Consider the following 27,953-nt stretch of genomic DNA (forward strand, 5'->3'; position numbering starts at 1 on the left):
TTACATTTGTTAAAAGTTTCGCGTGTCATCGAGAGCTAATTAGGTTCATACATAAAAGAACCCAACAAAATGTTTGATAATAAAGTTCGGAGAATAAATTTATATTTTGATTGTCTTTCATAGATGAAATCCTCGCATGTTTACAGTGAGTGACTTTGGTTTTACGTCGCTTCACATGTTTACAAAACACACATATAACAATCATGTTATGGTGAATGCTGACTATATACTGATAGTGCTATTGGTTTAGGTAGGGGTTCAGGTAGTCTGTCATATAGACTAACAACTAGCCTCTGAAATGAACACATTTTACAGAAAAAAAAGCTCATAGTAAAAAAACTTAAAAATATAATGAAAAGGAGGCCTGAGACTTTCTTCATTTTCAGAAACTGGAAATCTTGACTTGCTACCAATTCTAGAATTGCGTGGGGTTTCTTGAATGTATTTGTTTCTGGGTCTGTAGACTATCTGACAGACTATCCGGCATACAGACTCTGAAAGAAAATATCCCAAAAAGTCTATGCAAGTCTAGAATATGTGGCTAGTCTAGATTACCACAGTTTCTGAAAAACGGCATCATGTCCCATGTAATGTAATGATGAAAGTCTCTGGGCTCCTTTTCATTAAAGTTTATAATTATAATTTGTGAACCGTTCTTTTTGTAGAATATGTTCATTTCAGAGACTAGATGTTAGTCTAGAGTTCAGGGATCCACACCCCCAGTGTATATAGGAATTAACACAGCAAGACACTTCTCGTCTGTTCTTATACCATTTCTAATTAATTTTAGTTATTTATAGATATCGTACAATATCACGCATGGGTATAAAACTAATACCACATAGTTTATTTATTTCATTTTACATACATATGTTTCACTTGTATGCATATTAACAATTTAGCAAAGAATACCTGTAAATAACGCAAGTCCTTCAGGAAACTGTTGGGTCGCGGTATGTATCACCTGGAGTAAATGTATTACCTCCCCTTGAAAAGGGCAAGTAATCCCTCATTACCAAAATGCCAATGCCAAGATGTGTTGATTCACACAGCTATTTTAAGAGGAATTTCACATCAGTTAATAATTCGTCACCACTGAATTTTGACATGAAAATTAACTGTATTATTTCAACGATGTGATTCCGAGGAACACACCAGCTCAAAGTTGGTAAGCCAGACGGAGGACATGTAATTTGATATGTTCATGATGTTCGAGATTGTTTATCTGTTTATCATGTCTGCTACTAGGGCTGTGTAGGAATCGATTCTCACTTTCATTCTCTGACAAACTTACACTGATAATATGCGGATTGTTACATCCACCAATAGGAAGACAAATATTCAAAGGCGTTAATTTGATCAGTTGAATCCATCTCTTGTTGAAAGTTTTGACAGCTCGATTCAACATGGTGTAATGACGCATGCCGGTGAGTGTTTAGGAGAGTGTGCATAATAATCATGCTACTTATCTATATCTAAATGCAAATGTGAATGGGGTTTAATTTCATATCCATGCTTAATTTGTGACTAATGAGGTAGTTTCACTGATAGAATTGGCTGAAATTTAGCACAGTCCTGCTTCCCTTATTCTGCCCTCTGGTCACTAATATATTGTGCAGCTTCTAGTCACACATTCATAACGTTCTGTAAACGTTCTGATGCAGATTTGGGGTGTGGGTAGCCTAAACGTTCGAAGACCCGGTTCGAATCCCGTTCTGGGCACAATGTGCAGCCCATTTTGGTGCACAGGCAGTCAGTCTGATGCAGATTTAGCACAGGCAGACCTAATCTTAGCCCTTCTGAACAAAAGAATATGATATTTGTTCACAGGTAGCTGTCAAATATTGTCAGTAATAGTACTACTTAGTGGAATGTTCAAGATGTTGAAGTGTCTTTGACTTAGGGGTGACCATTAGAGTGTGTGTACGTGTGTGGGGGTGGGATTTGTGTGTGTGTGTGTGTGGATTTTTTGCACCTTAAAACTTTACATTTGTCTTTATATGTCTAATTGCTTTAGACATGTGGACATGGTAGACACCTGACTAGTCACTATGTTAAGTGTACCCTTGTTTAGATGTTGAAATATGTTAAAGGTTCTATGTATTTAAAGTGTTTCAGTGACTAGTACACTGAGCTTCACTCAGCATGGATGTGACTGGACTGAGTCACATTGGGGATCCAGCCCAGCTGCCATCTTTCAAAGCTCTTCTTCGTGATGGTCCCGTGCCATCTACTGCTGCACTTGATGTCTTCATCACTGATCTGGATATTAGGCTGGACCAAAACTCAAAAGAGTAAACAAACTGTTTTTCATTTAACTTTCATATTTTGATACTCTCCTTCCAAAAGAAAAACCCATGCCCAACTTTGCTTGTGTTCAAAGAATACCTTGTGAAACATGTGAAGGGTCACTTAAAGTGTTATGTTAAATGTCATGTTATTGTCAGTTTGTGAGGTCATTACTAAAAAAGCCATTGTTTTGGACTACCCACTAAAACCTGCAAGATGTCTGACTGAAGACAGATGGACTCTGACAGTTATAAGTATCCAGCCATGCATGTGAGGGGACGTACTACACACCATATCTTCTGTCCATCCATGGTCATTTAATCATGGTTTTAGGTTGGGAAACACAAAACCCAACCAAATTATTCCTCAAGTTCATGTACATATTTGACTTTGTATGTTGTTGCCAGGGACAGAAATGATGGCCAGTTTTGAAAGAATGTTTTTCCACCTGTGAAAATATTTTCTGTGCTTTTCTAAACAGTTTTACAAATGAAATATTGTTTCATTGGTATCCTTGTAATGGTTTTCTGACACGTAAGAAACATACATTGTTTACTCGCTGACCTAATCAATTGTGAAACATTTCATAAACTTATGAAAGACAACACAATCATAAAAACAAACTATCATTCAAATATTTTCATGATGCAACACACCTTGTTACAACTGAAATAAACACTGCTGTCAGAAAACACATGATAACTGAAAACATAATTGTATGATGTGTGCTGCTCCAGGCTGGATGTGTGCCTCCAGTCTGTGCTAGACTTCACGAATGACCTCCCAGGAAGCAAGTGTTTCACGTCTCCCAAGGAGGGCCTTGCTCACATGCACAACAGCCATGTGTTAGAGAAGGACTCCTGCTATGACCCAGAGATGGAAGATGTAATGGCAATGCTCACTTATCTAGTAAGTCAGTTTGACATGGAACTCAATAAATCTTCACGGATAGGTGACATGCAGTAGCGCATGCTGGGATGTAGTTTGGAGTTGTCTGGTGTTTCATATTGTTTATGAATATTCAGTTGGGTACATATAACAGCAAACTTGGTGGGATCATGCTTAGCCCCACTCCAGTCATCACCCCTGATTACCGTCTTCTACAATATGAAACAAGTGCCCCATGCTACATGCACTAAGCTCTCAAATGTACATGACAGTTCATATTTTCTTGTGTATTCAACGAATTGTTTCACTGAAAACACAGCAAAGGATGATATGTATATGCATGATATAATTGGCCAGTGCCTGTTATCAAAAACATCTGAGGGGCGGTGAGGTAGCCTAGTAGTTATTTGCTCATCACGCTGAAGGCCCGGGTTCGATTCCAAACATGGGTACAATGTGTGAAGCCCATTTCTGGTGTCCCCCACTGTGATGTTGCTGGAGTATTGTTAAAAGCGATGCAAAGCCATACTCACTCACTCATTCAAAATCATTTCAGTTTCATTGACATTTGAACCAATTTTTTTTTCTGACAAGAAATCTAACTTGTGTGTATTTTAAATAATAATTTAAATAATTCAGGGTGCTTATTGTGCATACATGGTATAATTTGTTTGACACTGTCCTTGGGGAAGCAGGGGTGAAAGACCAAGGCCCTTATTCTCGAAACGTTCTTAGCCCTAAGAATTCTTAACTTTGATCGTAGCCAATGTTAAGAATGGGCATAAGAAGTTCGTAGGGCTACAAACGTTTTGAGAATAGCTAGCCTGGGCCCACAAAGCGATCTTAGCACTATCACTCTAGTGATCCAGTGCTAATGTATGAGAGTTCTGATTACATTAGCGTTTGAATTGTTTTGTGGAACAGGGCCCTAGTGTTGATGTTTGATATGTTTTCCTCTTGCAGCATAAGACTCTAGAGCAGTGTCCTGGATGTGAGGAGGCCGTTCTTCAGGAGATCCTGACACTGTCCTCGATAGAAGGTCTCTCTCTTCCTCTGAAGGCCTCAGACACAGACTCTATGTCCATGTCCATGGTATCTCTCAATATGGTGGTGGACAGCGGGGACCAGCTCATTGAGCAAAAGTGGAAGAAAGTCACACAACTTCTCAAGAAACATTTTGTGGACCGACTGCTGCAGCTTCCAGTCAGTAAGATAGACAGCAACCTCAACGTGCTGGTCAACATGAGGCTCAACCTACTGCAGAGCCTGCGAGCCATTGCTCCCGATGAGGATGTGTGGAACAGGTTGGTAGTAGGATGATAGAATATGCTGCACATATTTCACTTCTTCCAAGAAGGGATCCTGAGTTTTGGGATAAACAGGATCTTAACTGAAAGTGTTCCTGTGTACATAATAATAAACCATATGCATTGTATGAGGTGCTATCCAGTTGTTCCAGCCCACCAATGTGTAGACATATTTGCAAGTATCATCTTGTAAGTGCTCCTGCGATGACTGAACATTGACATGAGAGTCCATATTTACTAATGTAAATTACACATGTTTTTACACAACACCGCACTGTAGAAAGGGAATCACTTAGAAATTAAAGTTTTAGTTTCATTGACATTTGAACTGCCGCTTCATCTCTCACAACCGACTTGTGTGTTGTTTTATGAGAGCCTGCTAACTGATTGTTGTGTTCCCAGGTATCGGTCTCTGCGAACACAGCAGCTGGAGAAATGTTTCAGCGACATGTTGCCTGAGCAGCAGTCTGAGAGCACAGACTACAAGGCGTTCAGCCATCACTGCAATGCCATGGCAGACATTATCATCAGCATGCTTGACGAAGACTTCATCGTCCTCAACACAGGCATGTTCACAAAGGTCACCGGGGTGTTCAAGGCCCTGCATGATCTGTACCTGGAGAAGTATAGTGACGAGATGTCCTTGCTTGTGGAGGAAGTGTGTGATGAGATCAGTGATATGAAAAGCAAGGGAATGGCTCAGTCACACAGTGAGTTCACCATTCAGAGTAACCACCATAGCAGTATGGCTAAAAGTGGCCTGGCTCAGAGTCTGGACAGCATGGTGGCCACATCCACGGCGGTACAGGCTGCACCAACAGAACCCAAGTCCTATATCCCCCAGACTTGCATGAAGTCTTTGCTGCAGATTCTGTGTTCCATCCTGAAGATTGAGGAGCATGTTGACCAACTGCTGAGGAACACATCGTGGGATGTGTGTGGTCTGGCAGGCAAGAAAAGCAAGAGGAAAGGCAGTCTCAGAGGTAACATCTGTGTATGAATTGAATGTTAGAGGTGGATAGAAGGTGTATTCACTGTAGATAATCATGAAATGAGATTATATTAGATTTTCATCAGTAATGCAGGTCTCATCACTTGGGTGAAGATACAAGTTAGTGTATCAGTTAGTTAGAATTTCTTCTAATTCTGAGTAATTTGTTAACATGACCACATTTAATGCAATCTTTTGCACCATGTGTTTTCCTTACATCAAACAGTTTTGTGGATGTATTGTTTTTGTACAACAGGAGTGTTGAAGCCGAGTTCCAGCCCTGAGATGAGTCGCCACTCAATGAATCTGAGTGGCCTGAGTAACAGTGAGACGAACCTTGATGGCTCAGTATCGTCCTCCGTGTCCTCACTCCACAGCAGTACAGCAGCTCCTAAAGGTCAGTCATCCCTGGACTCTGTCCTTGCTATACAGCGTGTCCTGTTTTGTACGATATCAGTATTATGAGGAAACCTCATAACTGATTGGTATCAGTGTTCTGTGTGGTATTTATCTTGTAAGTCCTACTGATCCACAACTTGGGTACAATGTGTGAAGCCCATTTCTGGTGTCCCTTACTGTGATATTGCTGGAATATTGCTAAAGGCAGCGTTAAACAATACTCACTCACTCACTCACTCACTCACTGTTCCACAACTACTGCTAACTAAGGTATTTCTCCTACATCTGCAGTGATAGAGAGAACAAAGACAGAGGATAGACTTCACTGGGATTGGAAGATCATCTTCAAGAAAGTGTCATCTGATTTGACTCATGCAGTAGAGAATGACCTTCATGAAGTCATGTCAAATGGCCTTGACCTTGACCTCAGGCAGTGGGAGCTAAGCAGGAAGTTAGAGACATGCAATGTTCCAGAAATTCTACATGGAGGAAAGCTTGATTATCCCAAAGTTGTTTCCAAGGTAGTGAATGAAATGAGTTTACAGGTTACATCTTATATATGTCACTGTTTTATGTGCAAATCGTGTCAGAATGCTGTTTTCTGTCAGTGTCTCTCTACTCTGAATTCTCAGTGGGACTGCTCAGTTGAACCAGTATAATGGTATGCAGCAGTAAACTTTGTGATGGGTATTGCATTTTTTATAACTCTGAAAAGCTACACCAAAAAATTATTTCCAAAATTTATTTCCCTTTTGAAACTGACAAAATGGCAGAAATGTGGAAGTGAATTTTTCTCAGGTTGCTATCTCCCTTGTATCCATGACCAAAAACATTTTACCTACTGACCAATAATTACTGACATACATAGAATACAGGAATATAGACTCTGTGTGTATAATTACTGTCAATCACTATCAGACACTTTAGATCCTGATATATTGCAATATGGATCACAATACAGATTCCTGGATCGCAACATAATGAAATGCAGACATTTTGCCAATGCACCTTTCTCCCCAGATAGAATAGGGACACAAATGACTTGTTTGTTGGTCTCTGTCCAGGCTGTGTTTGACTTCTTCTATGCCGCTGACAACTTGCTACCCCTGGCACGAGCTGGCCGGGATGGCACCTTCCAGACTGTGAGGTCAGCATTTATCGAAGCCATCAATCTTGGGCTCAAGAACTTTAGTGTGCATTTTACAAAGGTGAGAATGATTTGTCATCAATTTGACCTAATTATCTGTGCTTGAAAAATGTAAGGTCTGGGTTAGAATATTGATCTTCAGTAACCCATGCTTGTCATAAGAGGCGACTAACGGGATCAGGCGGTCAGGCTTGCTGACTTGGTTGACCCATGTCATCGGTTCCCAATTGCGCAGATCACTGCTCATGCTGTTGATCACTGGATTGTCTGGTCCAGATTCGATTATTTACAGACCGACGCCATGTAGCTGGAATATTGCTGAGTGCGGCGTAAAACTAAACTCACTCAGTCACTATCACAGCTCACCTTGAGTTTGCTGTGTTCCTTTCCCAGTTGGGTGCTCTAAGGGAATGCCATGTTAGTGATGTCATTTCTCTATTCAGGGTTAAAGAAAACCATGTCCTGATGCACATATAGCACATGCAGTGTCTCCTCTAGCATATTTGAAATATGACCCTGTTCACCCAACACTGAATAAGTACACAGTTCGCCCAACACTGAATAAGTACTCAGTAGGATGAGATGTGGCTGATAACCCTCCAGCGCCTCACAGGCAGTATTTGTTGTATACTACTAGGGCTGTTAACTCCTAAGGAGCTGAGAAAGAAAATTCACATTTTAATCTACATACTGAGATAATAAAGGTGTTAGTAGGAGTCAGATGGAATATTGAGCATCACAAACGTCCGCTTGGGCGATTGAGAAGAGAGTGAGGATAAGGCGTGCATGGGTCACGTGGGTGCCTTTTGGTGCCAAAAGGGAGGTAACTCGAGGGTGAGTGATTGTACGTTCGCTTTAAGGGATTTGAAGGGATTCAAGTTCCCAGATAGCATTCAGACGTTGGCCCAATGTTGGCAATGGGCCAACGTCCAAATGCTATCTGGGTTTCCACTTGACCGTTCGGAAGAGAGGATTGAGTAAGCAAAAAAGCATGAGTCAGGATAAGTATAATATATCAGATTTTTAAACTTATCCTATCTCACGGTATGCACTTCTCTCTCTTGATTCGACATTGAGTGGAACGATGTAAACTTTTTTCCCTAGGCCTCTCTTGTCCATCCGCCCAAGCACTCCATGCTACCGTCATTATAAGATAGCTTCCTAGCTCTCATGCAAAGCATGCGGCATGCACCACTAGCTGCCCACAAGACTATCTCCGAATCATCATTCTCTTTCTTGATGCACAGTGTGGACGTATTTTGTTTTGCTCAATGTTTTCAACTTAGTATACAACATGGGGAAAGTTGACCAGCCAAAGAAGGGGAAAAAATGCTCCCGTGTAATAAAGCGTTCTCCGCGAGTGATCCACATGGATATTGTATTGACTGCATGGGACAGTCATTGCGAGTGACTACACTCGGGCTTGCGCTCGTCATGTTGCTGACAGGGCTTGTTATGCTGCTTCACTTGACGGACCCAGTCCCTCCAAGTAAGGAAAGTTTGTGCGTCCTACTTTGTCTGCTTGGCGGTCACAGTCCCCTCACTCGAATAAAGAGGACCCATGAGAGCGTTGTCAGATTACTTATCGGAAGACATTCGGCATTTGTTGGGCTCTCAACATTCCAGCCCGACCAGTTATCTCGGCATGCTTCTAGCATGACCATTCGACTTGGCTCTCCAGATTACTTATCCCAACTGGTACCCCCTTTCAGCTGATTGAACAGATGAAGTAGGTATGTCAGTAGCGCAGACATTTAGATTACGCTGGCACTTCACGCTCTGACGATCCCAGATCTCCCAGACTTAGACTACATGACCAGAGCTCATATCATTCTGGATTTATCTACCTTCCGATCTTCACTTGTTGGATGATTTGGTTTAGGAATCTACCCTTTGGTGTAGATATCAGCTCCACAACCACTCGTCTGTGCATTACTAGACAGGCTTGCTATCCAGGAATTTTTTCGACGCTTCACTAAGTCCAGTTACTACAAACTACTCGTAACAGCGTTATGGTGTAATCATGGCCTGTTCCCTTTACATCAGCAAGCTTCTGGACAGATGGGTCAAGTTTCTGCGCATGGTACCAGTACTGATGTCTTGTCAAGTAGCTATCATCCAGTTGTGCCTCGCACGGTTCACCGTAGACTGTGTTGTCCGGATTTTTGTCACTGTTGCATTGTGGGTACCATTTGCAAATGGCGGACTACCCCTTGTTTACCGGAGAATTATGATATTTAGAGTCACTATGAAGTACACTGACAGATCTGTCTGGGTCCTACAAGCGGATAACAATCCCAGCTTTTATTGCCAGTGACGATGAACAGTGCCATTCCCGGTAAGAGTGATTCGTCAGCCAGCCGAGAGAGACAGTTCACCAAAAGTTACTCGGCTTTCAACTTTAGCCCAAGCCCTCAGAGGTCACTGCAGTTCTGCCCGCATGGTCCATAGGCACCTATTTTACTGCCTTCATCTCCCAGACGAACCTTCCCTGACGTCGCCAGGATTTTTTACCTTCGTCATTACAGCAACTTGACGAATGTTTCAGTATATTTACGATCTCCATGCATCGAATCTACTAATTTTATCACTCCATCTGGCGGACCAATACTTCATTTGGCGAACCAACTTTCCTGAGTTCACTGATTTTACGACCTTCATCACTTCCGTGCAGTGTGAACGTTCCTGAAGATTGACTGACAGCCTCTATGCGCCGACTCTACTACATTCAGCACTCGGTCAGTGCTGCCATGGTAGCTTGACTATTTAAACGTTCCTATCTCAGGAGAGATATCCCTACATCAGTGACAAGAGTTGCTAGGTCTCCTTACCTCAGCACTAGCCTTCACCGACAGGGGGCGGTGGGGTAGCTTGGTGGTTAAAGCATCCGCTCGTCATGCCAAAGACCCGGGTTCGAATCCCCACATGGGCACAATGTGTGAAGCCCATTTCTGGTATCCCCCGCCGCGATATTGCTGGAATATTGCTAAAAGCGGCGTAAAACTGTACTCACTCACTCACATCACTTACAGAGGTCAACTTTAGGCGCTACTTCACCTTCGAAGCTACATTGATGATTGCATCCAGGTACAACAGGATTCATTCGTACTTCTTCGCCAACTGCAGTTCACCACCATGCTGCTCCGGCAGTTAGGGTGGCTATTGTACATTGTGGAATCGATCCAGAGACTCCACTTCATCGATCCATTGTTTGACATCAGTCAAGGGATGATGTTCGCCCTTCAAGACAGGTGGATCTCCAGTGCTATCTCAGTGGCAGGAGCTACTAATCTTTCTGACGTCAGATCAAGCCCAAACGTACAGAGTTCAGCTTCGCCGTTACAGCACTTTTTGTGCCCGTACCTTTAGGCCGACAATCCCAAGGAACTGTTTCATCTTCCCGAACCCGTCATGCTGAAGACCCGGGTTCGAATCCCCGAATGGGTATAATATTTGAAGCCCATTTCTGATGTTCATGCGTAATACAGATGCTGTTGACCACCAGCAAGATTCTACTGCTTTTGGTCGTGCACTAAGTCCTGACCAGCGAGAAGTTAGTTTGTTGACCTAAGAAGCCTGGCAGAGCCAAACCCAGTACCGCTTCCCGACCGGGGCAACCTGCTTTCTCACCCTCACCCGGAACTACGCCTCTGGTCCCCTCAGACCCTTAATCTACACTTGGGCATCTCCAGAGATTACTCATAGCTCATGATTTCAGCTGGATAAGGCTACTCTCATCAAGTAGCCACAGCTATCACTTCAGTTCATCCTTATTTCGACCCATTCTTTCTACGACGATAGTGGAAGAAGTTTGAAGGCTGTTGTAACATTAGGGAAATCCATCTCCCAATCTGCCTCTACTCGCGGGTCATTTCTGTGTTCCTGCAGCATCTCCGTGCTACTAGGGAACTCAAGGGTACTACATCGGCTACCTAACTGGCTGCTATCAACTTGGTTTTGGCTACTAACACAGGCTCGAAGATCTCCACTCTTCCAGAATTGCAGAGTTTTTTTCACTTCTACAACTCACCGACCAGTCCAGAAAGTTCAGACTTCTGGCCTGTGAACTGTCCGTTGTCCTTCATCATGTGATTCTACAGACTACAAACCTTTAGAAGACAGGGACTTCGAGTGAAGTGACGTTCTTCTTCCTGGTAGCATGGCTACTGCTGCTCGTATATCTGAGCATCATGCGCTTGTTGTCAATCGTGTGCGGTTCGAGCGGAAGAAGCATGGCAAGGTTTTTTACTGGGTCTCCACTGAGACTTCATCGTGAAAAAACCAACTGCCAGGGCAACCGGACCGGATGTTTACCATTCCCCCATTGTCCATCTTTGGGCCTGGTGATACTGAAAATTTGACACTCTGCCCTGTTAGGGCTGTACACCTTTACCTTGCTGCCTCCAAGGATCGTCGATGGCTACAAAGCGCCTCTTCATACCCTTGTCGGCCGCTTCAAGAGCTGAGGTTTCCCGAGCCACATTGGCTTTCTGAATTCGTGGCGAATGCGTGCAGGGTTGCTGCCACCAATCCTCATGAGACTCCTGCATTAGCCTTGACGATGGCCTTCTGTAGCAACTGCTCCTTGACTGCTCTCATGGAAGGTTGCTTCTGGCGTTCAGATACAGTCTTCTCTTCACATTAACTGCGAGACCTGTCTGTCACAGATGTCCTGGGACTACACTAGTTCGGACCTCAGCAGCTTACATCAGCCCACCAACGCAGTTGAGGGACAGTTCCGCTTGCGTGTTACTGCTTCTTTCTACATACGGAACAAAGTTGAACAGGATCTCAATCATTGTTCTCAAGTTATGGGTTTAAGAACTACTTCACATGGCTCTCATACCAAGGCATGGATCTGAGACACAATTAGTATGACGATGCAGAGGTGTTTGACATTCACGCTTACTGTCCTCTACTCCACGGAGCAATTACGTCAGTGAAGTGTGACGCTCCCGAATTCCAGTGGATTTCGTTGCGTTCCGACTCCGAAGTTGCCGGGCACATCCTTTGACTAAGCTTATGCAAAGGAGTGAGGGTCAATTTGATGCTGTCCCGGAACTGAACGTTAAAACTTTGAGTTCCCGAGTTGTGCTTCTCTTTCACCCGCCCCTGGTTGGTGTCTGTGGGGGTCTTCTCGAAGCAGGGGCTGGCCCGATTATTGTCAACCGACTTTAATTTTTCGGGGGTACCTTGAAAATTGTGGCAAAGTGACATCCTTTCTTGTTTAGCTGCGTCCTTATTCGGAGGTTATTGCCGAACACCACATTGCTCAGGAGCACCCATCTCCCTGGGAGACGTTGTGCTTAGTAAGCCAAGGAGTTCAAGAGAACTCAGCACAAGCATAGGAGTTGCGTGCATGCCTAATAGGCCTCCCTTGTGCATCGCCAGTCTACACAGTTCCTGCTGTTCGCACTGTCAAGACACAGGGTATCTGCGTCCCGCCGTCCGACTGTGGGATAAGTGCATACCGTGAGATAGGATAAGTTTTAAAATTTTAAAATTTTACTATAAATTGTATATTTATATACTTATCATATCGCATGCGACGGATTCCCCCCCATCCTTCCCACTATGCAGTCTGGTGTCCCCCGCCGTGATGTTGCTGGAATATTGCTAAAAGCAGCGTAAAACCAAACTCAGTCAGTCAGTCAGTCCCGCTATGCAGATTCTCCAAGATGGATATTATCCAGTGGCTCCAAGAATGAGGGCAGCTAGTGGTGCATGCCGCATGCTTTGCATGAGAGCTAGGAAGCTGTCTTATAATGAGGGTAGCATGGAGTGCTTGGGCGGATGCACAAGAGAGGCCTAGGGAAAAAAGTTTACATCGTTCCACTCAGTGTCGAATCAAGAGAGAGAAGTGCATACTGTGAGATAGGATAAGTATATAAATATACTGACTGATGGACTGACTGAGTTTAGTTTTACGCCGCTTTTAGCGATATCCCAGCAATATCACGGCCGGGGACACCAGAAATGGGCTTCACACTTTGTGCCCATGTGGGGAATCGAACCTGGGTCTTCAACGTGACGAGCCAACGCTTTAACCACTAGGCTACCCCACCGCCCCATATAAATATACAATTTATATTAAAAATTTCAATTTTATCATAAAAATTACATTATTTTTTGTTAATGTTATATCATTTTTGTTATTAGTTGTATTATGTTGAGAAACGAGTGCATGACATGTTCTGTGTGCAGCTGTGCAAGGATGTCCCCAGCCAGGCCCCTTTGTTCAGCATGTATGTCATCCTGTCCAGTGCTGCCTACATCAGGAACCAGCTGGTTCACTATGAGAAGGTCCTGGTGTTTGACGAGGCAGGGTGAGTATAGGCATGAATGAATGGTTCTATTACACATGGGACTCATAATCATATCTTGATAAACAATGACATCAACACATACAGATAACACAACTGCTACTGTTGTTATTTACAAAGAGCTGAAATGATCAGACATACTTTCTTTGAACGTGAAGGCTCTGATTTGCATCCCTTTCATTAAGGGATTGTACATGAAAAAGAGATCTGGCATGTTTTGTGTGTGAGTTGGCATAGGGTGATGGGCAGGGTGATTTTGTGGTTTAGATTATCAGAGACAATCTTCCATATTGAAAATATTGCTAAAATTATGTCCATGTAATTTCTGTGTTTCCAGGAAGAAGCCATTTAATGGTCTTTACAAACAGTTTGTGGAGCTGACAGAATCGCTGACTCAGCAGGTTATCGAACTGCACACTCAGCTAATATCCACCAGTATTTTACATGATGCTGACGGGGGTGACTGGGCCAGTATGAAAGATTTCTATGAGGTGGGTGTAAACTGCATTAAAGATATTTAAATACTTCAGTATCACTTGCAGTGAAGGAGGTATAAACTTAATTCTACCTACCAAGCTTAACATGTAGATTATTAGTGTCATTCAAGCCAATCCAGGCTCTAGTGTCCTGACAGAACAAAATACTGATTGTAATTAGAGAAAGCTTGAGGACCATAATACAGGACAAACTGTTTGGTTAGCCAATCAAATCCCTTACAGTGTATTGCTACCTGACAAGGTGTGGTGCTGTAGTCATGAAGAGTATGTGATGTCTGCTACAGGATGAGCGGTGCTCCTTCACCATACAGATGTGGAACTACCATCTCCGGGCATTGCAGAGTGACCTGTGGTCAGTGGCTCCCCCACAGATGGCTCAGTACATCTTCAGCATGGTCTTGAAGGAGTCTTTGACTGTCATTGCTCACAGATATGTGAGGGTCAAACCCAGCTTTAAAAGAGTTAAACAGTTCAGGTAAGACTGATATGGCCTACTCTCTTACTATGGCTGTTCAATGATAATACCCAGTCCCTGATTATCTCAATAACTGCAGTGTTATGTAGGCCTGGTGTCTGTGGATGTCTGTACTGCATTGTATAACAGGTATCAACTGACCAGTGTTTTTATAGCTAGCTGTGTTACAAGGAGGACCTTATGACTGTGGGGTGCAAGGGGTGTGGCATAATGGTTGTGTTTGCTTACAGGTATGACGTGACAGCTGTGTTGTGTTACAGGTATGACCTGATGCCTCTGTTGAGTTACAGGTATGACCTGATGCCTGTTTTGTGTTACAGGTATGACCTGACAGCAGTGTCAGAGTTACAGGTATGACCTGATGGCTCTGTTTAGTTACAGGTATGACCTGACAGCTGTGTTGTGTTACAGATATGACCTGACAGCTGTGTTGTGTTACAGGTATGACCTGACAGCTGTGTTGTGTTACAGGTATGACATGACAGCTGTGTTGTGTTACAGGTATCATCTGACTGATGTGTTGTGTTAGAGGTATGACCTGACTGATGTGTTGTGTTTTACAGGTATGGCCAGACTGCTGTGTTGTGTTACAGGTATCATCAGACAGTTGTCTTGTGTTACAGGTATGACCTGAATGCTGTGTTGTGTTAGAGGTATGACCTGACTGATGTGTTGTGTTTTACAGGTATGGCCAGACTGCTGTGTTGTGTTACAGGTATGACCTGACTGATGTCTTGTGTTACAGGTGTCATCTGACTGATGTGTTGTGTTACAGGTATGACCTGACAGCTGTGTTGTGTTACAGGTATGGCCAAGCTGATGTGTTGTGTTACAGGTATGACCTGACAGCTGTGTTGTGTTACAGGTATGACCTGACACTGTGTTGTGTTACAGGTATGACCTGACAGCTGTGTTGTGTTACAGGTATGGCCAGACTGATGTGTTACAGGTATGACCTGACTGCTGTGTTGTGTTTTACAGGTATGGCCAGACTGATGTGTTGTGTTATAGGTATGACCTGACTGATGTGTTGTGTTACAGGTATGACTTGACTGCTGTGTTGTGTTAGAGGTATGACCTGACTGATGTGTTGTGTTAGAGGTATGACCTGACTGATGTGTTGTGTTTTACAGGTATGGCCAGACTGCTGTGTTGTGTTACAGGTATCATCAGACAGTTGTCTTGTGTTACAGGTATGACCTGACTGCTGTGTTGTGTTAGAGGTATGACCTGACTGATGTGTTGTGTTTTACAGGTATGGCCAGACTGCTGTGTTGTGTTACAGGTATGACCTGACAGATATGTTGTGTTTTACAGGTATGGCCAGACTGATGTGTTGTGTTACAGGTGTCATCTGACTGATGTGTTGTGTTACAGGTATGACCTGACTGATGTGTTGTGTTACAGGTATGGCCAGACTGATGTGTTGTGTTACAGGTATGACCTGACAGCTGTGTTGTGTTACAGGTATGGCCTGACTGATGTGTTGTGTTAGAGGTATGACCTGACTGATGTGTTGTGTTACAGGTATCGTCTGACTGATGTGATGTGTTACAGGTATGGCCAGACTGATGTGTTGTGTTACAGGTATGACCTGACAGCTGTGTTGTGTTACAGATATGATGTGACAGTTGTGTTGTGTTACAGGTATGACCTGACTGATGTGTTGTGTTACAGGTATGACCTGACAGCTGTGTTGTGTTACAGATATGACCTGACAGTTGTGTTGTGTTACAGGTATGACCTGACTGATGTGTTGTGTTACAGGTATGACCTGACTGATGTGTTGTGTTACAGGTATGACCTGACTGATGTGTTGTGTTACAGGTATGACCTGACAGTTGTGTTGTGTTACAGGTATGACCTGACAGCTGACTGCTGTGTTGTGTTACAGGTATGACCTGACTGATGTGTTGTGTTACAGGTGTTGTGTTACAGGTATGACCTGACAGCTGTGTTGTGTTACAGGTATGACCTGACTGCTGTGTTTTGTTACAGGTATGACCTGACTGATGTGTTGTGTTACAGGTATGACCTGACTGATGTGTTGTGTTACAGGTATGACCTGACAGCTGTGTTGCTGTGTACAGAAGAGTTCCTACTTCACACCAGCAGCTCGGTGTCTCACATCCTCGACCCAGGACACACAGACCAGCCAACCTACACCATTCACAATCTTTGCTCCACCATCTTCTCAGCCATAGCCATCGTCAGCTCACCTCTTGAAATTCTCTACAGGTCAGTGTCAGCTACAATGTTTAGAGGATTGTTTCAGAATCCCCGACCGCGTCATACTAAAAGACGTTAAAATATGGTACTTGTTGGTCCCTGCCTGGCGTTCGGCATTAATGGGTACAACAAGGACTGGTCGGCTCGGAGTCAGTATAATGTGTCTGAGTGGGGTATTCATGCTTCACTGCGGCATGGTATCTCAGTGAGCTAGCACTATAAAACCAGCTTAAGTCTGGGCTAGTACAAGCAGCCACACATACACATACACGCATGCATGCACGTCATATGAGCGAAATATTCTCAAGCACGACGTTAAACCCAATTTCACCTCACCTCACCATTTACATGGTCTATCTATTTCTCAGTCCATGGGACTTTCAGTAATAATTTGGGGGTCCAGTGCATGAACCAAGGTCTTAAGGTTGCATCATTTGGTTTGCTTCACTTGATTGCCGGGGTTCACATGGACACAAAGTTATCAGTTTACCTGCTATGTATCTACTAGAAGTTTCCCAGTAGGGATTTTAGTGTGAGGTCATCCATTGATTGTCAGAACATTGCCCTCCTTGTGGATATATCACATCCTCCATGGGTCACAAAGGAATTCTGCAGGTGTTTATCTGTGTGGATTTGGAAAATCTGTACAGTCTTTTCTCCATAACCATTCAGAGTATACAAGAAGGGATATGGTCGACGGCGTGACAGCCATGAAGAGTTCTCACTCCATCTAGCAACATCTTACACTGGTTCCAACACTCACTGGCTCCATTGGATCCGCCCAGAACTCTATCACACCAACCAAAAGCAGTGAGTATATTTCTGGAGCCTAAACTGGGAAGGTAGCTGTCATTTAGAATAGCTGACGGTGATGGCTAGATAGGATCTCATATTACATATATACAGTGATGGCTAGACAGGATCTCATGTGACATGTAGACAGTGATGGCTAGACAGGATCTCATGTGACATGTAGACAGTGATGGCTAGACAGGATCTCATGTTACATATATACAGTGATGGCTAGACAGGATCTCATGTGACATGTAGACAGTGATGGCTAGACAGGATCTCATGTGACATGTAGACAGTGATGGCTAGACAGGATCTCATGTGACATGTAGACAGTGATGGCTAGATAGGATGTCATGTGACATGTAGACAGTGATGGCTAGATAGGATCTCATGTGACATGTAGACAGTGATGGCTAGATAGGATCTCATGTGACATATAGACAGTGATGGCTAGATAGGATGTCGTGTGACATGTAGACAGTGATGGCTAGATAGGATCTCATGTGACATGTAGACAGTGATGGCTAGATAGGATCTCATGTGACATATAGACAGTGATGGCTTGACAGGATCTAATGTGACATGTATACAGTGATGGCTAGATAGGATCTCATGTGACATGTAGACAGTGATGGCTAGATAGGATCTCATGTAACATGTAGACAGTGATGGCTAGATAGGATCTCATGTGACATATAGACAGTGATGGCTAGACAGGATCTAATGTGACTTCAAAATATAGCCGCTCCTACAACATATAGACAAAGATGGTTGTATATTATCGTATGTGACTTGTATATATTGTAGCTATGACGACATGCAGACAACGATGGCGGTGTATGTGCAGTTGCAGCTGTTGTTGCATCAGCCAGATCCTCACTGGGGGAAGCTCATACAGGTCAGTTCACACAATCAGGTGTCCGAAAACATAGAATCCAGTTATACTTGTTAGTACGCCATGATTCATTTAACAGATTCTGATGAGTTCTGTATGGGAGTTGTTTTGATTTCAGTTGCTGATAATGAAGGAATACACAGTGTCTATCCTGCTGCTCACTCGAAGCATGGAGAGGATACGTGCCACAGAGGAACTTGTCATCCAGATTGAGACAGCCACAAATAAGCTGGCAACAGTACCCACCATCGACACCAATCAGTTAACTGTGGCCAAGACGCTCTTCCAATCTATAGTGAATATCCTCTCTCTCAGTCAGAGCTTCCCTGATGCACTTGCCAAGTCACTCATCCCAGTAATTGACCGGTTAGTGGACTTCTGTGTGTGTTGTCTCGTGGAGATAAAAGAAGGGTGGGACCCAAGGTGGCTCCTCTGTGTGTTATCTTGTGGACATACAAAAGGGTGGGACCCAAGGTGGCTCCTCTGTGTGTTGTCTTGTGGACATATAAAAAGGGTGGGACCCAAGGTGGCTCCTCTGTGTGTTGTCTTGTGGACATACAAGAAGGGTGGGACCCAAGGTGGCTCTTCTGTGTGTTATCTTGTAGACATACAAGAAGGGTGGGACCCAAGGTGGCTCCTCTGTGTGTTGTCTTGTGGACATACAAGAAGGGTGGGACCCAAGGTGGCTCCTCTGTGTGTTGTCTTGTGGACATACAAAAGGGTGGGACCCAAGGTGGCTCCTCTGTGTGTTGTCTTGTGGACATACAAGAAGGGTGGGACCCAAGGTGGCTCCTCTGTGTGTTATCTTGTAGACATACAAAAAGGGTGGGACCCAAGGTGGCTCCTCTGTGTGTTGTCTTGTAGACATACAAGAAGGGTGGGACCCACGGTGGCTCCTCTGTGTGTTATCTTGTGGGCATACAAGAAGGGTGGGACCCAAGGTGGCTCTTCTGTGTGTTATCTTGTGGACATACAAGAAGGGTGGGACCCACGGTGGCTCCTCTGTGTGTTATCTTGTGGACATACAAGAAGGGTGGGACCCAAGGTGGCTCTTCTGTGTGTTATCTTGTGGACATACAAGAAGGGTGGGACCCACGATGGCTTCTCTGTGTGTTGTCTTGTAGACATACAAGAAGGGTGGGACCCACGGTGGCTCCTCTGTGTGTTATCTTGTGGACATACAAGAAGGGTGGGACCCAAGGTGGCTCTTCTGTGTGTTATTTTGTAGACATACAAGAAGGGTGGGACCCACGATGGCTTCTCTGTGTGTTGCCTTGTAGACATACAAGAAGGGTGGGACCCATGGTGGCTTCTCTGTGTGTTGTCTTGTAGACATACAAGAAGGGTGGGACCTAAGGTGGCTCCTCTGTGGGTTGTTATGTATAGATTCAAGAAGGGTGGGAGCCAACATGGCTCCTCTGTGTTTTGCTTTATGCAGATACAAGAAGGGTAGGTCCTAAGGCAGCTCCTCTGTGTGTTGTCCTGTGGAGATTCAGGATCATAGTAGGGCCGAATAAGAAGGGTATCTCTCTGTGCATTGCCCTGTGTAGATTCAGGACTAGGGAAGGATCCATCATGACATTTCTATGGGTTGCAGGGTGGACAAGTAGTTGGTACAGTCTTGTTCAGTATTATTAGGTTTCTAGATCTCTGTCTTTGCATCTGTGTGTCGCTGTCTGTAGGTAATACAGTTTTGACTAAAGATTTGTTTCAAGAAGTGTTCTTATGGATTTCTTACAGATTGACATTCAGTACAATTATTGGCTTATTTTCTTCTTTCTGCTGTAACCTTTTTGTTTGTTTTCCCTAACAGATGCAGTGACTGGGACTGTCTCAACATTAAAGGTCTGGCAGCTTCTCCTGATTTTAAGGTCAGTATTTTTCACTTGATTGTTTCACTAAGTATACTCGCAGAGATGCCAACCTCTACGATTTTATTGTAGTCGCTACAAATTTTAGCCTCAAACTACACCAATACCATTGCACTAGAAATTCTATGAAATTTGAAGAAAATTGATTAAAATTTGCATACATAGACAAAAACATATTTTTTCATAAATTAAATACATTTTCGCTTAAAAGAGACGACAAGAAGAAATGTAATGCTAATAATTTGGAAATCTGCTATTGGTATGTGAAATTAAAGCTTCACTCTTGATTAGTGTCATATTATCTTTATCAGAATACATTATGATTTTAAGTATTTAGTTGACGACTAATTTTATGGTCAAACTACTAATTTTGATCCTTGATACTACTATTTGCAACACTTTGGGGTTGGCATCTCTGTACTCGTTACAAACAAAATTATTTGGGTACAAGAAGTCATCTAAACTTGTCCAGAATTGAGCAGAATCTGTAAAAACTCCAGAACCTACTGCTTTTCAATGTTTCTGACATGAAAGTAATAATGCAATTTCTCCTTTCAGCCTCCATTTTGGATGGAAGCCATATTTTCTGTGATAGAACCCCTCATACAGAGGTAAGTCAGAAATCCTTCACACCAGTAGTAACTTCCAAGCTTGTTATTTCCGAGTGCAGTGTTGCCAGATGTTGAGATGTGTGTCTTGTCCCCAGAGTGCTGGGCCCAGTGTTAGACTACCTGATGATGCTGCCCACCAGCACAGCCTCCCTGGACCCCCTCATCATGAAGATCAGTGAGCTGCCTTGTGGGTGCCCACCCTGTCAGCACGAACCCAACAACAACAGGAAGCCCCCAGGTAGGTCACACAAGCACCTGCCGCAGCCAGCATTATGCTGATTGTGTGTTTGGTCAAATTCTTGACAGGACATGCAGAAAAATAATAATGACAAGTGTCTTTTGGAGATGTATATGTTTATAAAGCCTGTCACTTTAAAGTTCATGGGTTTATCAAATTTGACTGTTTTATTTAAAGCTCAGTTGTTCTAAGTTCAGAGTGAGTGAGTGAGTGCATATCTTTTTACGCTGCTTTTAGCAATATTCCAGCAATATCACGGTGGGGACACCAGAAATGGGCTTCACAAGTTGTACTCATGTGGGGAATCGAGCCAGAGTCTTCGGCGTGACAAGCGAACACTTTAACCACTAGGCTCCCCAACCGCCCCTTTAAGTTCAGATGATATAAGAGTATTCATGATTTAGGTTCATGCTTTTGAAGACTATTTGTGTTGAATTTATCAGGTTACAAGTGTGTGCTGTTTATGGTTCACAAGATTATTGAGTTTGTCTGTTGCCAGCCTTGAAAACTGTGATGGACGGGGCACTGAAGATCCTCATCTCTGAGCTGAGTGAGAGCGTCCTGTGTCTCAGGACTCCAGTGTGCCTCATGTTCAATGTCCTGCAGGAGGCCTGTGCAGAGCGGAAAATCAAGACAGGGCACAACTGTGTGGGCTTGCAGGTATGTGGCTTCTAACAGAGGACTGATGCTGTAGGGTACTAGGATTTATTTAAAAGTTTGTTTCTTCTTTGAAAAATCCCCATTTATAAACAACCCTCAAAATGTATCTGTAATAGGTGGTCCCTTGTATACCTCCCCTGAGATAGTGTTACCAGTGTTACCATGGTCGGCATATTAATATGGTGAAGAAATCTTCCCAAGACGGAATTGTTTTTGGTATATGTTGTTGACAGGTTACATGTTGTGAGAAAGTTAAAAGGTATTTATGTATTTGTTCCTTCTCTGGGATTGGACCTGCTTTCATATGTTTTTTGGTAATATATTGCGAAGGTCAAGGTCAGGGTTTAGGTTTTCTAAAAACGCTTTAGTGTAATTGAAGCAAGGCTGCTTCCATAGGCATGGGGCTTTGTACATGAAAGTTTCATAATAAATTCACTTTAAGTGTCAACTACACTTATGTCAACACTCAAAGTCATCTTTGAGGTAATTGTCCAAGTAGTTGTATTATTACTTATCTTAAATTTCATGAAAACAATTTTGAAAATAGATCATGTCCTCCTATAGTCTTATTCCATATCATTGTGGAAAATTCACATCCTGAACAGGCCAAAATATAATGGCCAAGGTCATCAAAACCTCAAGAATGGCCAAAGGTCAAAGAACATTTTTTGCGTCACTGTTCTGAGCAAGATTACCTCTAGATGCATGGAAGTTCAAATGTTTCTAATTCTGTTACCAATTCTACACATTACATCTTGTTGGCATATCTATCAAAGGCCATGGTCATCATTGAGTTTATTATGAAACATGGTTGTTTGTCTTTTACCTTTACTTGTATAATTCTGTTGCTTGGTAAAATGTTGGATGATGTATAAAGCCTTGAAGTAAAGTTTTTTGGACTGAACAGAAATGGTGCTGTTATAAGACTTTAGATAACTGTGGCAATGGAGTTATGGGGCTGCTTCTGTTCTTGCTCATACACACAAACAGCTCTGGTTCGTATGTGTGGTAGTGCAAGTCTGTGTTTTTAACTGTTTGTATTTTCCCAGTATTTTGATTTTTGATTGTTGTCCATCTGTATCAGCTGATTGCAGCCAGTCTGAAGTGTAAGCTTCAGGATACAGAGTACCTGGAGAAGGCTGTTGGGCTCAGCTTCCACCCTGAAATGCTGAAGCAGATGGCCTCCCTAGCCGAGTGTGTCTACTATGTCCTGGCTATAGGCAGATGTAAGTTTGGGGTACAGATGTGGACATATTTCATTCACTTGGAAGATGTGCTAGAGATACAGTAAAGCTCATTGTCAGATGGTTAAGATTTTGCTCTTAATGTAGTCATGCATCTTGTGTATGTTTCACACCTTTTTTCGACTGTGTTGAGGACATTTCATATTTTACATGCAGATAATGATTTCTTTATGTGTTATGCCAATAAGTGTGCAGTGAAGAGGTACAGTTCTAACATTGTGGTAGCACCTGGCATCAGTTCTGTGTACAGGTGGCTACACAGGAGATTCATGTACCTGACAGCCTGGGGACACTGTGATGTGTTGTTGATAGTGTAGGATCAACTTTCCTTTATGCTCGCTCTTCAGTAACAATAACTCAAGAAGGGCCTGAAAGTGCCTGATATGAGAACATATGTATTGTTTCAGCTAAGAGCCAGAACACCCCTAAATTAGCTTCCAAGTTCTGCAAGTCCCACAAGGAATGGATGGCTCAGAAGTTCCACGTAATCACGAGTCACTTCATGAATGAGTGAGTTTCAGATCCTGCTCTACCTGTGTTAAGTTAATCTTTTGCTTTTAGGTATAGAAACCAGATCAATATTTTTATTACTCACCCATTGAAGATATCCCTGTTTAATAATTTTACAATGTTATTACACATTGTGTAATAACATCACTTGATGCCGTACATATGACGTCAAAGTGGTTTATAGTTATGACGTCAAAATGCTAATACCTCTTTCACAATAGTATTAGACCTTGCTTGACTCGGAAAACTGAGAGTCATCACACTCGTTGAATTCTTAGGAAAGAAGTACTTTGCTCGATATTATTTTGCTAATGTTGGGTGAGTAGCATAGAAAATACTAAACTATTTCCCCTTGTAATACCATATTTATGAAACTCACTTTCGCTCGTTAGATACCAAACCATTCACTCGTTTCATAAATATGGTATTACAAGGGACATCGTTTAGTATTCTCTATATATCACCTTCAAATTATCAACAGGAGTTTATTTCTTTGCTTTTTGCCTGCCATCTACTCTTTATTGAAAGATGTTATGAAGATGAAAGGGCTGTACATGTTACAAGTTAGACTGCTTTTCTAAAACAATTCATGTAAAATATATTGTATCTAAACTTATGACATACAGTAAACAGTGAGACTAGAATATGTGTGTATGTATGTATTTTCAGTAAATCAAAATGATGACTTTCTGTGACGTTTTTATTTATAGAAAGAAAACTGCATTAATTACAAAGACCGTTATCTTATTAAAGTAGTTGTAGATTACAAATATTTGTGAGCAAAGCTTACCTCTGTTCATCAAATGGCACTAAGAAATCAATGAAAATATATGTACCAGAGTGAACCACATTGACAATTTCTTTCATTCAAGCACTAATGTAAGCTCCTCTTTTGCATGGTGATTTGCTTTAAACCCTCCTTAAACCTCGTCTCTCTGTAACGGACAGCAATGGTGTTTCATGCATCACATCAGTGTGTTGTCGGCACACTGATTACATGCAGGAGGTAAGTAGCCGTCAACATGACATTCTCAGTTTCCAAAGCCATGCTGATTTCTTTGCAGTATCTTCTGTATGCCAGACAGTGATATCCTAGAGGGCGCCACCACAGCGTACAGTGACGATGTGTTCACAGCTATGGCCAGCAGTACTATTGATGCAGCCACAGGTGAATACACCATATTCTCATCTCCTGCAATTCTGTTGCTAGTCAAACAATCCAGGACAATATCTGGCAACCAACACTGCAACCTCCGCCTTCAAAATACACAATAGTTCTCAGCCTGAGACAAATAAAAATTTTAAGCACAATTAAAAATCCAATGATGGTAGACCTTGCTAGTTTCCTTTGAGGGATATGATAGTGAACCAGTTCTCAATAGTTAATAATGCTTCAACTTAGAGCGGAGTGTTACTGACAGAAATTGCAAACACAGTAAATATTTGTATGTGGTTCAAACATGACTAAAGGACAGATTGTCAGTTATCATTTGTTTTTGTGCTGACACAGTAGTTGTGCCAACGCTGTTGGTTGTTGCAGGCCTGTATGACCTTCAGACAATACACGACATGGTCCACAACAACGGAGAGTGGCTGCTGCAGCAGATGGACGTGAAGCCAGTTATCAGCAGTGAGGGAGTGGACCCAGTACAAAACTTCACTTTCAACATCACAAAGCCAAAACCTAAGCCCTTCATCCCAGTCAAGGAGTTCTGTCGGCTTGGGGACTGTGTCTTCGATCAGGTAGGGAAGGCACAACATGTCTCTGTGATCTAGTATTTATGGTGGCACATGTTGTTATGTTTCCGTTGTTGAAACAGAAGATGTCTGTTCCATTGTTGAAACAGAAGATGTCTGTTCCATTGTTGAAACAGAAGATGTCTGTTCCATTGTTGAAACAGAAGATGTCTGTTCCATTGTTGAAACAGAAGATGTCTGTTCCATTGTTGAAACAGAAAATGTCTGTTCCATTGTTGAAACAGAAGATGTCTGTTCCATTGTTGAAACAGAGGATGTCTGTTCCATTGTTGAAACAGAAGATGTCTGTTCCATTGTTGTCACAGAAGATGTCTGTCCAGAGTAGTAATGACAGTCATCTGGGTCTTTGTGTGAGATGCAGTATCAGTTGGAACTCATGCTATCAACCACTAGGTCCATTTGCACAAAGCAATCCTAGCATTGCGACAAGTCTGTGTTAGAGTTTGGGAGTTATGATTTGTGCAAGTGGGCCATGTACTATTGTTTAACATGCTGCTGTGATATAGTTCACTCACTCAATAGTCACGCCGAAGACCTGGGTTCGAATCCCCACATGGGCACAATGTGTGAAGCCCATTTCTGGTGTCCCCCGCCGTGATGTTGCTGGAATATTGCTAAAAGCGGCGTAAAAGCAAACTCAGTCAGTCACTCACTCACTCAATATCCAGGACAGTGGAGTAGTCTAGTGGTAAAATGTTTGCTCTGCTTGTCAAAGGTTTGGGTTTCATTTTCTTAAACACTATATTTGAAGACATTTTCACTTTTCTCATACCATTATATTACTGAACCATTGCTAGACGTGGTTTAAAATTTAAATCACTCTCTGGCATAACATCTAGGTGTTGGAGATCATGCAGATGACAATGCACACTGATGTCTATCTGATCTGATAGATCACAACAAAAGGCTGTCTTGTATCAGGGCTTCGTGTAGTGATTCTAACAGTGTTGAATGGAAGCGTTGCATGCTGTCATTGTTGAACTGTACTTTCCAGGACTACCTAATCCACTTCCCCTTCAAGTGGTCCGAGATGCTGCAGAGTGACTTGGGCTTGAGTGAGCACGGTTTCCGCTCTCTCCTTTTCCACCGCCAGGAAATGCAGGATGGGGCTTTCCTAGAGGATGTGGAGAAAAAAACCAGTAGAAGTCCTTAAAGCAAAGTTTGACTCCGAAATGATTTGATCACCAGCAGTGTTTTGTGTTTGAAATCTGAAAATCTATTTTGTGAAAGCCATTGAAGGCAGTGTTTAAATTTAGCGGCATGCAATTTATTGTTTTAGTTTGTAAGCACACACGTGTGCACCTTTTAATGAAGGTATGTGAGACAATCATGATGAAATATCAGCTTCCTGATCTCTGTAAGTGTTAAGTCTAACCCATTACCAGTGCCCTATAATTTCCTTGCGCGCACATCACTCGTATTCTGATATTTCCTTGGCATCAAACACCATCCTTTCTCGCCCGCCTACCTGGTGTTTCTTTGACAATCCACTACTCTCACACGTTAAGTGTCTGTACCACCTACCCACATTCAGTATTCTGGTAGTGTCTGGAACATTCACGCATCCATCACAAGTATCATGTTATTTCTGACCCACCACATGTATGCTGGGGTAGCTGATGGTGTTTGATAAGAACAAGACGATCAGAAAAAGGGTTGTACAAAAGCAAAACTGGATAGTTAGAAGTGTATTATCTCCAATAGTCGCTGCCTCCAGACATACAAACAACAATGTTGTTATTGTTGTTGAAACTGCCCTGTCTGACCGCTCATCTTCCTCTGTGTATCAGTATTTTGTCAGTGCATTATCCTCATACTAGCATTTAATTTATCAAAGCGTATTTGTGATCCTTTTTTTGTGAGTAGATATTGCTGTTTTACTGTCAGGTTATCAAAGGTTTTTTGCATGGCAGAAGACCAGTGACTGTCTGTTGTCATTTTCTGTTGTCTCCTCTGGTGCAAGACCAGTGAGTGTCTCTTGTCATTTTCTGTTGTCTCCTCTGGTAGAAGACCAGTGACTGTCTGTTGTCATATTCTGTTGTCATCTCTGGTACAAGACCAGTCACTGTCTCTTGTCATATTCTGTTATCATCTCTGGAAGAAGACCAGTGAGCGTCTCTTGTCATTTTCTGTTGTCTCCTCTGGTAGAAGACCAGTGAGTGTCTCTTGTCATTTTCTGTTGTCTCCTCTGGTACAAGACCAGTGAGTGTCTCTTGTCATTCTCTGTTGTTCATTGTCTCTTCATTGTTTCCCAGGAAATAATCACAGTCCCTGATATCATAGACAAACAAATATACCTATCATGTCAAGATCTGCTTGAGCACAAATCTACTTGAATTTAGTACGAAGAAACTGTGATATACCTACTAGTTTACACTGTATTGGAAGCATGACTTAAAGCAGTACAATTTATACACATATAATGTTCTGTAGTTGCTATCTTCAGGAAGTACAGTTGCTTAGCTTCATTGTTATTGTTTGCCGTCCAAACCCCTGTCCACATGCTATTTTACACATAATTGTTCTTTGTTTTTTTGTTGGAATGTTTTATTCTTACCACACATATTGTTATCACCCATAATTTATGTTTACGACACGACCTTACACAATAAAACGTGAACAGTACTGGAACACTAGCTTCTGTTGTCATTCCTAGTTAGAATTTGTCTTCAGCAACCTTTCCTTGTTCCTTGTCAGACTAGGTTTCTGGCTGGTAGCATGTCAACATACTGCTTTGGCTAGGATTACTGCTTACAAGGTAAACCAATGACTGACTTGTTATAGCAGTTGTCAAATAGTTATTGATGCCCTCATTTAATTATTACT

At 42.6% G+C, this 27,953-nt stretch overlaps 1 protein-coding gene across 1 annotated transcript; it reads left to right on the forward strand.

The window, feature by feature from the left end:
* The first annotated feature begins 1,003 nt into the window (after positions 1 to 1,003).
* On the forward strand, positions 1,004 to 27,758 carry LOC124254220 (uncharacterized protein KIAA0825-like). The gene is made up of 24 exons (XM_046688111.1): positions 1,004 to 1,168; positions 2,111 to 2,294; positions 3,027 to 3,198; positions 4,141 to 4,481; positions 4,887 to 5,467; positions 5,732 to 5,872; positions 6,166 to 6,395; positions 6,939 to 7,082; positions 13,226 to 13,347; positions 13,682 to 13,835; positions 14,126 to 14,316; positions 16,375 to 16,554; positions 17,218 to 17,355; positions 18,148 to 18,238; positions 18,354 to 18,601; positions 20,049 to 20,106; positions 20,665 to 20,717; positions 20,813 to 20,955; positions 21,455 to 21,615; positions 22,700 to 22,841; positions 23,267 to 23,369; positions 24,434 to 24,537; positions 24,910 to 25,112; positions 26,122 to 27,758. The coding sequence occupies exons 2-24, from the start codon at positions 2,146 to 2,148 to the stop codon at positions 26,278 to 26,280; spliced, it is 4,008 nt and encodes a 1,335-aa protein (XP_046544067.1). The 5' UTR covers positions 1,004 to 1,168; positions 2,111 to 2,145; the 3' UTR covers positions 26,281 to 27,758.
* The last annotated feature ends 195 nt before the right edge of the window (positions 27,759 to 27,953 follow it).

This window comes from Haliotis rubra, unplaced genomic scaffold (assembly GCF_003918875.1).
Source record: "Haliotis rubra isolate DU_JTF1 unplaced genomic scaffold, ASM391887v1 Scf115, whole genome shotgun sequence".
NCBI lineage: Eukaryota > Metazoa > Mollusca > Gastropoda > Lepetellida > Haliotidae > Haliotis > Haliotis rubra.

Coding starts and splice junctions, on each gene's coding strand:
- LOC124254220 (XM_046688111.1), top strand. CDS start 2,146: ATGGATGTGACTGGACTGAGTCACATTGGGGATCCAGCCCAGCTGCCA. Junction 5,873..6,165: donor CAGTACAGCAGCTCCTAAAG/GTCAGTCATCCC, acceptor CTACATCTGCAG/TGATAGAGAGAACAAAGACA. Junction 13,836..14,125: donor GTATGAAAGATTTCTATGAG/GTGGGTGTAAAC, acceptor TGTCTGCTACAG/GATGAGCGGTGCTCCTTCAC.